General features: G+C 47.7%; 1 protein-coding gene across 6 annotated transcripts; it reads right to left on the bottom strand.

Moving 5' to 3' along the window:
* Window positions 1–87: 87 nt before the first annotated feature.
* Window positions 88–13668, bottom strand: arfip2b (ADP-ribosylation factor interacting protein 2b). Of its 6 annotated transcripts, none has more exons than XM_056595521.1 (10): window positions 12911–13668; window positions 11159–11263; window positions 9357–9413; window positions 7122–7230; window positions 6795–6851; window positions 3946–4058; window positions 3045–3266; window positions 2183–2340; window positions 1214–1388; window positions 88–272 (listed from the first exon to the last, which is right to left on the bottom strand). In XM_056595521.1, the coding sequence occupies exons 2-10, from the start codon at window positions 11255–11257 to the stop codon at window positions 117–119; spliced, it is 1146 nt and encodes a 381-aa protein (XP_056451496.1). In that variant the 5' UTR covers window positions 11258–11263; window positions 12911–13668; the 3' UTR covers window positions 88–116. The 6 variants fall into 6 exon arrangements, with proteins under 6 accessions (XP_056451496.1, XP_056451497.1, XP_056451498.1 ...); XM_056595522.1 differs by having other exon boundaries at window positions 9381–9413; XM_056595523.1 differs by lacking the exon at window positions 6795–6851.
* Window positions 13669–13679: the final 11 nt, after the last annotated feature.

Below are 13679 nucleotides of genomic sequence, written 5' to 3'. Positions count from 1 at the left end.
GGAGGAGGAGGAGGAGGGCAGTCGGGTGACTATAAGGAGCAAGTGACGGGAGAGTGGGGGGGGGTGGGGGGAGGTGGGGAGGGGAGTTGGGCGGGGTCTCTCCTCCGCGCCCCACCTCACTGCTCCTCCAGCCAGGAGGGCTTGTCGGATCCGGGGGGCTTCAGCTTGATGTTGAACTGCTGCAGCGTCTGCTCCAGCTGCTGCTGGTTGCCGGCGAAATAGGCAGAGATGGCGTTGTGGAAGAGGAGCAGCTGCTTGTGCATCACCTTGACCTGGGAGAGGGGAGAGAGGGAGAGGAGAGGGAGAGGAGAGGAGAGGAGAGGAGAGGAGAGGAGAGGAGAGGAGAGGAGAGGAGAGGAGAGGAGAGGAGAGAGAGAGAGAGAGAGAGGGGGGGGAGAGAGAGAGGAGAGGAGAGGAGAGGAGAGGAGGGGAGAGGAGAGGGGGGAGAGAGAGAGAGGAGAGGAGAGGAGAGGAGAGGAGAGGCAGTGAGTGAGTGAGTGAGTGAGTGAGTGAGTGAGTGAGTGAGTGAGTGAGTGAGTGAGTGAGTGAGTGAGTGAGTGAGTGAGTGAGTGAGTGAGTGAGTGAGTGAGTGAGAGAGAAATGGATTAAGTTAGTGAGATGGTGTGACATTGAGATAGACATGAAGAGAAAGCAAGCACGGGCATAAAAAGGAAGAGAAGAAAGAGCAGTAATGCTGGATACACACTAGACTACTTCTCTGTGTACTTGTCTGTCCTCACTGCTCCCTCCCCACTACAGGATATCGGATCCTAAATCTTGAACACGTTTAATATTTGCGATTTCAAAATGGTGAGATGATGATCTGTACAAAAAAAAACCCCTCAACATCCCCCACACCACAGGATAAACCGGACAAAAATAATCTGTAGAACCATCATCAAATCTGGTCTTCGCTGACCCGAGTCAGAAGGGGGGGAAAATTGGGCACATAATGGGTCACAAAATCGGCACAAAGTCGGGCCCGAAATCGGACTCTAAATCGGGCTCCAAATTTGGCAGTAAATCGGGCACATAAACGGCACAAAATCGGGCCCTGAATCGGGCCCTAAATCGGGCAAATGATCCTGTAGTGTGTACCCATCATAAGACTGTAGAAAAACAGAGGTGAAAGGTTTGGAGAGTTGAAAGACGCAGAGCGATCCCCGCTCCTGTGATGGGGATCCTGCTGGGAGACCCCAGCTCTCCGGCTCACCTTGTTCTCCTCCAGGAACTTGAGTTTGATGGTGACGTCGGCGCGCAGCTGCTCGTACTTGTCCTTGTGGACCTGGAACTGCAGCTGGGCGGCGTCGATGCGGGCCATGGTCACGGCGTCCCGCGGGCCCAGGCTCAGCTCCTCCAGGTCAGCCCGGTACGCGTCGAACTCCAGCCTGCGTTGAGAGACCCGAGGGGAGGCGCGTTGGAATCACGATCGACGATCGGATGCTTGGTCGGTGGGGGAGTCCCACTGGTTGGTGGTCATTGTGTGATGTGAGGAAAGAGTAGGACGGTGTAGTGGTCCGAGTGTTCCTACTTCACACTGTTAAGACAGTGAGGGTATTACTCACTGCACTCCTTTGGATAAAGTCGTCCAAATAAACTTAAAATATAACTGTTAAAATAATAATTAGTGTTAAAAGTGTGTTATTTTTCACTTTAGATTGAAACTATTTGAACAGGTTGTAATGAGACCTTCCTCATCGCTCTCCATTGCGTAGAACAGCCAGCCATGATTTATATATATTTGAACCAGGTCGCTGGAGAAATTAACCAAGTGACGATAATGGCAAAGACATCCGTTCTTTCAGAACTTTTGATTTTGTACGACGTATATTTATGATTATTACTAACATTAGTGTAGAAAGTAGTCGTCGCAGCCTACGGAGCTCACACACATGCTTGAGCAGGCTGCAGTTCACCTACCAGCCAGGAGGGGCCAGTATTGAGAAGGTATTTCTAATTCTTACACAATAGTACCTTTAAATCAACAATACATTTTTGACAAGAGATGGTATCATCCCTTTCAAGGGAATAAGCCATAATGCCGTTCATAAAGGCTCATAAAAGGTTAACGTAGCAATTGTATAATACATTTGATACCTGTCAGCCTTATTCTCACCTGCTCCACTGTATTGTTTCAGTTGGCAACGATGGAAAATAACGTCTCCCTCCTGCTTCTGCTCACCTGGCGTTCTCGTACATCTTGATGGTCTGCAGGGTGTCCTCCATGGTCTTGTTGACCAGCGTGTTGATGCTGGACACGAAGAAGTTGACCGCCCCCAGGAGAGTCTCCCCGTTCTTGCACAGCAGCTTCTGGGTCTCCGCGTTGTAGCCAAACTCGTCCTGTCAACAGTGACGACACGTTTGCTCACTTTCTCCTCCCGTAGTCATCGTTTATTACCACGTCTGAGCCACAATTCAAACCGCAATGAGATTGAGGTCTCACAAAAGGTGGCAGGACTTTCGTTGGTAATGCTGTGGTTTCAGTTCTTCTTTGCGTTCTGTTCCTCTATTCAAGTCACCGTATCCTGTTGCTAAGGTAATCAATAGCCATAGATATGCAGTATATACTGACTAGATATCACCTGAGCTGCACTGTTCAGTTGAACGTATGAGTCAATGCCGCCGCCATCTTGCCGCGGGGTAACCACCCAGCTGAATGAATGAACGTCCAATGGGGCAGAGGTCCTTTCCCAGTCAAAATCACTCTAAATCGCCTTCTGACATCCGTCAGACGCGTGTTCGTGGTAATGATAATAAAAATAAAATAAAAATAAAAGATCGATATATATATATATTTTTTTACTATCATTACCACAATCACACGACTGTATGATCCCCAGCTAGCCACCATGCTAGGGCTAGGGCCAGTTCGTACCTGTTCCTCTATTCAAGCAACTGTTAGCTGTTGCTAAGCTAATCACCAGCTAGCCACCGTGCTAGGGCTAGGGCCAGGCCGTACCCGTTCCTCTATTCAAGCAACTGTTAGCCGTTGCTAAGCTAATCACCATCTAGCCCCCGCGGCTAGGTCTAAGGCCGGGTCGTACCCGCAGCTCCGGGGACTTCTGGCTGAGGTCGGCGAAGGTGTCGCCCAGCGCGTGCTGCGTCTGCACCATGCTGTAGAAGTGGTTGGTCAGCGCCCGGGCCAGCCGCAGCATGTTCTCGTACTTCCTCTTGGTGTCCCGCAGCACCTCGATCTGCGCCTCCAGCTCCAGGTCCACGGTACGCGAGCCCCGCCCGAAGCGCTCCGAGATCATCTGCTTGGTGCACTGGAGGGATGGGGGGGAGCAGGAGGGGGAGAACCTTACTGGTGGGACCTCTTCACCGGGGTTACAGTGGGAGGCTGGGACAGGCTCCAGGTGCTAAATACCGTTGGAGACGGTATAATATGTGACCTTTAAGCATTGTGGGCCAATGCTTAAAGGTCAGATATTATGCCATCAGGTGTGAGGGTGATCTGAAAATCTACCTCTTCTGACATCACAAGTGGGCGTGTCCACCTGGAGGCATGACGGATAGATCAGTCTAACAGCCGGTGAACTGAAGCAAACGTTGCTCATCTATCCGTCGTACATCTAGGTGGACACGCCCATTTGTGATGTCAGAAGAGGCCGATTTTCAAAACGGCTTGCGGCGGCTAATCCCACTCACACCTGGTGGTATAATACGGGACCTTTGAAGGGTGGTGGTGCATTGAGCAAGGCTAGGAGAGTTACAAGAGACACAGCCAGACAGAGTGAGTAGGAGATAAATAGGTGTCTCGACCGAACTGGGATGGATGAATACAACCAAGAGTTCAAACATTAACAGAAAATCTGGACTATATGGACACAGATTTATTTTTTCCTTGTCGACCTCCAACACTTGGTCATCTAACAGTATTTAATGGAGGGTGGGGGACAGCCTGGAGGAGGAGGAGGAGGAGGAGGAGGAGGAGGAGGAGAATACCTTGTAGGTGTTGAGGCCCCATTTCTTGACGTACTCCAGTTTCTCCACGGCCACGCCGCGGTTGGCGTCGTCTGCCAGCGACGAGCTGCTTGCGCTGTGGTTGATGTTGGATCCTGACGAACGGGAGCAGTCAGGAACACATTCAAACATGGCCCTGATGAGCCTGCCAGCACTATGATAGAAGAGGTCCCCCAAAGGCCACCGTAGTTGTAGTTCTCTATGAGTCCAAACCTTTTTAACACCTCCCCGTCCCCGTGAAATCAGGCCCCCCGAATGTTTGAAGTCGCAATGTGTAAGATTGAGCCCCTACCAGTTCGAAGGCGGGAGACTTTCAGAATTCACAAAACTTAGTAACTGGGTTCTGTCCACTAACTGGCTGTGCATCTGAGTGACATGAACCAGCGTAGTTAGGCTGGCTGGGTGGCGTGAGTGGGAGGGGTTTAAAGAGTGTTCCTAGCAAGATTCTAGTCAACAAAGAGAGCAGCACAAGCTAGCTAGCCTTTTTTTGCATTTGTATAATATGTTCGGCAGTAGCTCAGGAGGTAGAGCGGGTTGACTATTAACCAGAGGGTTGCTAGTTCGTTCCCCGGCTCCTCCTAGCTGAGTGTTGAGGCGTCCCTAAGCAAGACGTCGCACCCTGACTGCTCCTGATGAGCTGGCTGTCGCTGTGATTTGTTGACCCAACTGTCAAGAGTCGAGTCCTATTGTCCTAAATGCAAAATGTCCTGAATAAAATAAAAGGATATATCAGTAGTAAGGGCGATATTATTGAGTAGTAAGAGTATTATTATCAGTAGTAAGAGTGATATTATTGATAACATTATGGAAATCCCTTTTGATTAGCATTGACTGCAGATATGTCCAGGTAATTCTACGCTACGAGCTAGTTTAAATGTTACACATTGCGACTTATGATTTATCACAGAAGGTTTTGAGTGTCAAAACTTACTTCTGGAATGAACTATCCCCCGGTTATAAAAGCATGTCTATTGCCACAAGCTTCAAGACAACAGAGACAATGCACACGAGTTAGTGAATTAATGGCTGAACACGGGACAGAAGGAAAAGAATGAACAAATAGGAACATTTTAGTGGGGAAGAATGACTTGTATGCATAACAGAAGTGTCTTGCCCTCCTTTAAGTTGTTTAAGATCAATTGTATATAATATAGGATGAGGGGTTAAAGAGGAACCAAACTAGTTTATAAACCAAGGAACAGCACCACCTCTGCGTAAACGTAGGTTAGTACAACTGTTTCTGATTCGCTCAAATTAGCGTCACGTGATGTAATTAGGCACCAATTTAAACCAATCAAAATGCAGAAGTGCACGGCCTATGTTTTCGCGCTGTCCCCTGGGCAATTGTTTTGAGCGTTGGCTACTCGTTACACCCCAAGCTCGACGGCTAATTAAACTAAGTCTCTTACCCCCAGAGCCTTGGTATTCATATGATTGGTGCGCTAAGTGTCGCGCAGTGGCGTAGCTCGGTGGCACACTACCGCGCCTGGACTTCATACGCAGGTCTGTGGCGGTGTATGGGGCAGTGGGCAGTAGATAGTGGGCGGATGGGGTTTAAGGGTGGGGTTGGGGTATGGGTGGGGTTGGGGTATGGGTTTGGGTTAGGGTTCAGGGCCAAAACATGCATGGCATGGCATGGCATGGGTTTGACGTAGGGAGTCGGGATGTAGAATCAGGCCGATTATTACAGCGTGGCATGAATATGGGGACGAGTTATGAGTCAGGAGCAGTCGTGCACGAAGGAGCAGAGCAGAGGGAAAACCAGAGTGACAGGTGACAGGAGGGATGTCAACGTGACGGTTTGATAACAGCGGGGGGAAAAACCAACATGGAGCAGGGAGTGACAGGGAAATGAGTCATGGAGGTGATTAAAATGAAAGGGGGGGGGGGGGGGGGGGGGGGGTGATTCAAATGACAGGGCGGAGGGGAGAAGGGCAGGAAATGAATGGGTAGCATGTCAGGAGAGAAGGGGGGAGTGACGGGAAGAGGCCAGACATGGGGACAAAGATGAAGAGAGACAAATGGTTAGTAAAGGAACAGTTAGTACAAGAGACACAAGCAACGATGGACGATCAGGTCTACAGACAACGTTCAGGAGAGTGCACGTGAACACACAAGCTGTGTTGGCGACAGTCATGCCAGTTGTCCCCTGGAGCCGTCTCTCCAAACAAATCTTCTAGATGTATCTTGTTCTTTTTGAATCCCCCCCCTCAAGCGTTATACAATCCGGCACATGTGCACATAACGGGTTTAGAAAAACAAACAGCGAATAACACACACACAACGTAATGGTTTCCTGTTTGGACCAGAGAGAACTTCCGCTTTCAAAGTAAGGGCGCGGGGGAAATTAGATGTAGGGAACAGTTTGAGATCCCAGGAGGAAACCAGCCAGAGAACAGCAGCGCCCAACAGAGATGAAAGGCATAGCGGGAACCCAGCACTACACAGCCCACTTGTAAAGCCGTCGACAGGGCCAGGGAATGTGGAAACACAGACTCCCCACACAGGTTCACCCCTCAAAGTAAGACACATCAGCCTTGACCTGTACAACTGTACAACAAGACCTGTACAACAAGACGGCATAAAAAGCCCCTTCCCAAATCCTGAAAAAATAAAGATTGATATACCAAAAATGGCTTGGGATAAACACACCAATCAGGGCAGTATCTTGTATTTTCTTATCAAAACACATTGTACTGTTCAAGTCTTAGCCTTTACTTTTCGTCCTTAGTTTCATTCTAAAAACTGGACACATGCTAAAAACACAGTATCCAGGATTTAGGAAGGAGCTTTTAGCCTTCAACAGTAGGAAGAGGGATCTGAGGAGCCACCTATTCCTGCGTTTGGGATCCTTTTGTTAAACCCATAGTTGACGTAAATCGCTGGCCCTGACGGAAACAGAAATAAATCAACATCGTTAGAATTAGAGAAACGTGTTGGCCCCAGGCAGGATGGCACACTGTAATAAGATGACGTATGCGTCTCAAATAAAGCCCAGATTCACCAATACAACCAGAATAGAACATGTTGCAAATTATAGAACAATAAACGTCACACGTCAAGCACTAAAGGGAAAGATGTGAGGAGTTCTAAGGGGTCCAGTCTGCTCATTTCATGGTGTCTTTGTCGCTTCCCACAGAGAGACACAAGGCGGCTACCTTTGATGGAGCTGGTGGGAATGATGCCCTCGGCTGTACCGCCATAACCCCCGGAAACGATGCTGGTTTCATTGAGATTGGGCCCCGACACCATGACCTGCTGCAGGTCCTGGAAGGTTTGGGGGAGAGAGAGAGAGAGAGAGAGACAGAGGGATGGAGAGGGAGACAGAGAGACAAAGAGGAACACATGTAGACAGGATTAGGCCGAGAAGGTCTTGGAAACTCGCGGTGGTTTTCCACGACTGTACCGAGGCCAGAAGGTTACAGTGTTAGTCACTAGGGGGCGACAAACACTTGGTTAGCAGGGTTAGGGCCAGCTACAGGTTAGGGAGGCTGGTGCTGGAACACAGTGGAAAAGGCAAGGAACAACAAAGGGAAAGATAGCTGACTGCTAATGATTAACCCACCTCATTGATAGAGTGCTGCTATGCAGTGAGAATGTATATGGGACAGCCATATACATGGCATGTTTATGGCCATATACACGGTGTGCAAATAGCCATATACATGCTTCTTCAAATAAAAACCTTTTGTCCAAAGATAACATGAACCAGACAAAATTGGGTCCTGAAATTAAATTCAAACCTTCTGTGCAAATTTTGTTTCCATTGCGTAAAACATTATTTAAAGCTAGGGAGGGCAATCAAGAGAAACCAGCAAGAGTAAGCAAGAATTAAACCAAATAAGATCCCGACCTCCCCTTCAGGCCTCCCGCCAAAGCAACTCCCCCAAAACCCTAGCGCTGTCGCTGGCTTTAGCAACAGGTCTGCGCCAATGGGGCCGGGTAGGAAGACAGACAGTAGGCCATCCAATCGTTTGATTCTAGCAAATTCAACAATTTGATTGGCTTATTACAGGCCAGCCCAGACGGCCACATATACAAGATTCTTAGATTTTTTATGCCCGAGCACTTTCTTTTATTGCTGTTGGGATTTAAAGAGAAAAAATAATATGCAAAAAAACTCCTTCTCAAATAAATTGCCTGCCCTAGCTTTGAATAAATAAATTGGTTGGGAGAGGGTATATCCCAGTTTGGACCCAACACAAATACTTGACAAGATCCATTACAGAGTTTTGCCTTATTGCATACAGCTTTCCATAATCAGCCTTGGGAAATATTTGTCTGTTGATACCAGTACCAGCGCATTTAACAACAACCTTGTTTTTATTTCCTACTACCATGCAGAGAACCATACTGTGAGCATTGACCCCTCTTGCAAGTTAGTCCTGTCTTAAGAGCAACGGGTTAAGCCAAACGGAAACTTAGTGACCAAACTCAGGAAGACTGCAATGGGTGTGGGGGTGGGAAGTTGTAATTTCCTCATTGTAAACAAACCCGGACCACCGCCTCCTCCCCCCACTGAGTGTTCCGTTCTGTCAACTGCATTCTTACGTATATATGCACACCAAGCTGAACGAGAGCACACGACAAACTGGCTAGTTCACACAGTGAGGAGACGGTTTGGAGACAATTAGATGATAATTGTCCACGCTCACCCTTGTGCATGAAGAACACCCACAAAAGCACACGCACACAAAACACAAGTGAACACACAACCCACACGCCGGATTGTCTCTCTGACCAGGCCATTTAAGAACCGTCCCCTGACACACACACACACACACACACACACTACAGGACATGTTAAAAGGTGACACACAGATAGGAGACATCGCCATGTTTCAGACATTGTCCTGGCCTCTACATCTAGAGTTAGTTAGTTAGGGCTGAGAGTCACTGACTGAAGCTATACACAACGGTTTGTCCTTACTAGAAAGCCCAAACCATTGAGCAAGGCACTAATGGAAGAAAATAACACAAACACGCACGCACACAAACACACTGAGGAAGTCACAAAACCAGAGTCTGGGTAGAGTCTGTAATGAAAACACATATTGTGTTGTGGTTTGTCCATTATACAAATACAAATGTGAGTCGTGCTGAGCACCAGATGGCAGTTTGAGGCCGCCTGTCCGACTCGACCACACTATTCGTGACTTATTAATTGTGTGGGAATTCTCTTGTTTTGTTACATTTCAGCATATTACTACTGCAGTAAGCAGTGTACAGCTTTGGCTTCATACAGTGATTGAACTAAACCCAGTGTTGCTCCGGATATACTGTATGTCGCCATCTACATTTGTACAGAGAGGGGTGGTTATTGTGACAACCGTCTCACACACACACACACACACACACACAAAGAGTGTAATACACACTGCTGGCTTGCTCACCCTGGTGTCTCTGGAGTATCCTACCTTCTCATCTAAGCTCCACTGGAGCTTAGCAGCCTGTACAGAGATGAAGCACGTGAGAACACACACAAACAAACAGATACACAGGCACACACGCGCGCGCACACACACACACACACACACACACACACACACACACACACACACACACACACACACACACACACACACACACACACACACACACACACACACACACACACACACACACACACAAAGTAAAAAGTAAATGAAGAAGTACGATGACAAATTTGAACAGAACTGAAATCAAAATATCAAAAGAAATAACATGAGGACATCAATTAAAATAGGATAAGGTACAACTTGGATTTTGAACATCCGGGCAGTGCTGATTGTGGATGGAGAGATCAGCATATCTTTAAGCCCGTACCTTGACATACTTAACATTTGGACAAGTGAACAGTACCGCTTCGAATAGCAGGATTCCTTTGAGGGGCTAAATGTCCAAGGACAACACACACACTCTCTGCTTTCGATTCATCGCATTCGATTCAGTTGCCATGACAACTGGTTAACATCCAGAGCCAGTGAACTCGCCATTGCTCATGGGGAACACATTTGAACTTGGAAACATACCGTGGAATAAAACATTGACTTCTTAACGGTGTGGGCCAAGGTCATATCATTGACCTTGGCCACTAGCTTATTCAACGATGTGCGCCAACAGATTTTGTGACAACTGAAAAAACTACACAACTTTCTCTGCTGCCTGATTCAAGACAGAAGAATAAGTAAAAAATGCGGAAACACACTGCTGCCGAGGTGGTGTCATGATCACTTTCTGATGCATCAGCCTTCCTCCATTGTAGTAATTACTAGCCCTATTACTTTCCAACACGTCATGTTATGGAAGACAGACACTAGATGCCAGGGCAAGCTTCCAATTTCCTTAAAGAGCGACAATGCTGGAGGACTGTACTGATAACATCGCCTCGCTACCACGTCACACGCTTGGTTAACAAATAGACTTTTGTTTCAACAGAGCGTCGAACAGGATCCAAGACATTATGTGGCCGAGAACCATTTATTGAACCAGGTGTGGCCCTAGGCCAAGCAAGCACCCAAGACACAAAACCTGTTCCATAATTTAAAAAACTCTCCCTGCAACCCTTGCAACTCAAAAAGGTGAACCACGATTCCTGACAACGGCAGTACTGGATTACAGCCGTTTACCGTCATTTAGTAATTCAGTTCTGAACTGCCCATATTCATCCAGCAGTCAGGTAAGGTGGGAGTTCAGCAAACACAGGCTACGCCACGCTGCACTCTGAGGTTGCCCTACAGGCCGTGGCAGCTGGTAGTGGAACCACTGGTTCCCACGGAGACCAGAGGACTCCTAACGAAACATTCCCCAGTGGATTACCGCACCCCCCCGCCCCCCCCCCCCCCCACCCCCCCCCCCCCCCCCCTTAGCTCCCTGATGTAGTGACACAAGCCTACGACTGTGGAGGTAGAACAGCCGACTCACTGTCTCAGTGAAACGACAATGGAGATTAAATCCACTTGTTACACTTTGTAACAGAGCATGATACAATTACACATTTCAACATGTGTTGGCAGTTGGCTTGGTTTCAGCCGTGTAGACTATGGAGACTTTCTGGTTGACGGAGAAATTCTGGAAACAATCGTTAAAAAAAAAAAAGAGGCAGCTATTGGCGAACTCGGCCAGAAAAAAACAACAACTTATTGTCACTTGTTTGTGTTCACATGACGCATCGTGTGTGAGTCGGGGCTCGGCCATCTTGAAGCGGGAGGCCTACCTGTTCAAGGCTGTCATCCTCGGGTAACGTCCCCGTGTCTCCGTTGCTGTTGATGGGGATCTCCATGGTGGCTGCCTTGCTCATGATGCCGTCTGTCATCGTAGACTAGAGGGGGGGGGTGAAGATAGGGAGGTAGAGCGGGAGAAAACGGGAGAGAAACCAGCGGGGAGAGAATGAGAAACCAGTGGAGAGAGAGTCAGAGACAGAGAGGGAGAGGGGGAGAAAGGCCAGAGAGGGAAGAGGGGAAGAACAAAAAGAGAATAAAAGGTCATTATCATGGCTGCACTCGCACCTCGTTACAGTTGTGATGAGTACCACTCATAAATACTCCCATTATTAGTTTTTTCACAAATGGCCGGCGCTTTGAATGAGAGGTATCCCCTACGAAGGACAGAGAGAGCACCATGAACTGCTCTGGTCAAGTGAACACTTCATGTTACAGCTCAGCACTGAGCAGCCTCTGAGGCCACTGCCACAATCCCAGTGAAGAGGAGAACCGCTAGCCAGCCGAGGTTGTAGCAACACCGGCTCAACACCGTACAGCTAGCCAATGCTGACGCGTGAACCGCACGCACAAGCGCACACACACACATGACCACATTTGTGAATCGGCATCTCCCCCATGTTGTTTGTAATGACGCCATGCCTATACGGGAAGTATTATGATGCTCTGATATTTTTCATTTATTTGCCGTAATTTATGAATGCAAAGAAGAGGAAGCCTAAATAAACGGCGAGGGCAAACAGCGAGCCTGTCCGATGACAAAGAACAGGCAGGGCCAACGGACAACAGAACAGCTTATCTGGGCTTTTGGGCCACTGAGCAGGGTGTGGGTTCCAAAGACAAACATCGCACTGAATAAACCGAATAAAACCCAATGTACACACACATGCACACTACAAAACAAATAGAAAGGGGTGCCACAATCTAGATCTATGAAGTTTGTGGCCCGGGCCGTAGAAGTAGGTGGTTCCAGTAAAACCGTCACTATGTTGTCAAATATGAGCACAGAGGCGATATCATGAAAACCTGTAAGAGAGTCACTTGCAAGACTTAATGCCCAGGCAGTTTTAAATAAGTATACAGTTGGATTCAGTGTGGTGTCAGGGTAATATGGTCAATAACCAAAGCAGGTTTACAACAGCCCCACTCTACTTTGACTAGTACTTCAAAACAAACAAGACCATGAATAGAAAAACATATCATACTTGTTATCTGATAGAGTAGGCATAGCTATGGTTTGGTCAATAAAAGGTGACTCTGGACTTTGTTTCGGTGTGAAAATGTGAGAAAAACACTAATGGATGAATGGATGCGTGGACCCAGGGAAGCGCCTCCCTTCACATATAGGATCCATATGCGCACCTACGAGACAGGTGCAGCGCGGAGCAGGTGGATCCCCAGCACGTAGCGCAGCGCAGCGCTCAGCCAATCAGACGTCGGTGCTGTCAAACACACATCATGCTACACACAAGCACGACCGCCGTGGATGCTGTTTAAACGGGCCGATACCGAATTAGAAAACTGTTCGGTGTTGATTGTAAATAAGGAATAATAAAGACTGTGTTGACATTGCTTAACTGATAGTTTACAGAGGGCCTGCGTTTTTTATTTAATGAAAGGATATTAGGAGGAAACTGCTATTGTATATTTGTAAAACGAACCATTCCTGATGGTATTGTGATCAGATGCAATTGAGAATATCAGGAAAAAAGGGCACAACTCGGGTGGAAATGGAAGAGATGTCTTACCCGAGGGGTTGGTCTTGGTCCTGGTGTAAGGTGTTCGGATGGCTACCGCTGCAAGCTAATAACAGGCTAAGTGCATCCCACTTAGTGCCTTCCTTAGACGTGATCAATTCCAAATATCCAATCCAAATGAAGAAATACCACGCAACGATCGTGTGCTCTCGCTCATGGATATTTTTACATGACCAGGGGAACCGACTGGCATCGACTAAGCAGAGGATCCCGTCCTTCTAATCCTCTACCTTATTTTTCCACCGAGGGTACGCTACGTTCACGGAACTGACGACACAGGGAAAACGGTTCGCAGCCGGAGTCGAATGATGCTGCACCGATGTCATCGATGGATGTCAGCGCGTACGCAGACTTGTATACACAGACGCCGTGCGGACCACAACTGTAGCTGGGATACGTCAACGTCGGCGCCATATTGGAGAGGGCAAGACTGGCCTGTAAACCAATGCGATATACTGGGGAGGTTTTAACGTTTTTACACCGATTTAAATGAGTCGTTTTTATATTGATCATTATGTACATATTTTTTTAATATTTTTTTATTTAATATTTTAGTCCACGTGGTTCATGATCACTTGAAAAAAACGACCAACTGTAATCGGTTTAGAAATGTAGACAGCATAGGGCTATTTATATAAAAAATAAATGCAGCTAGCCCGTTTACCTTTCCACTTTCGCATTTGATTACGCGCCGGTCTTTGCCTCTCCAATATGGCGACGACTTTGACTTGCGACCCAAAGGCCAATGCAGCGTCTGTGT

Source organism: Gadus chalcogrammus, chromosome 7 (assembly GCF_026213295.1).
Source record: "Gadus chalcogrammus isolate NIFS_2021 chromosome 7, NIFS_Gcha_1.0, whole genome shotgun sequence".
NCBI lineage: Eukaryota > Metazoa > Chordata > Actinopteri > Gadiformes > Gadidae > Gadus > Gadus chalcogrammus.
The sequence above is the reverse complement of the archived record's forward strand: the minus strand, read 5'-3'. Positions and strand labels throughout refer to the sequence as shown.

Coding starts and splice junctions, on each gene's coding strand:
- arfip2b (XM_056595521.1), bottom strand. CDS start 11,257: ATGACAGACGGCATCATGAGCAAGGCAGCCACCATGGAGATCCCCATC. Junction 9,414..11,158: donor AGGATGACAGCCTTGAACAG/GTAGGCCTCCCG, acceptor ATCTCTGTACAG/GCTGCTAAGCTCCAGTGGAG. Junction 1,389..2,182: donor AAGATGTACGAGAACGCCAG/GTGAGCAGAAGC, acceptor CTCTCAACGCAG/GCTGGAGTTCGACGCGTACC.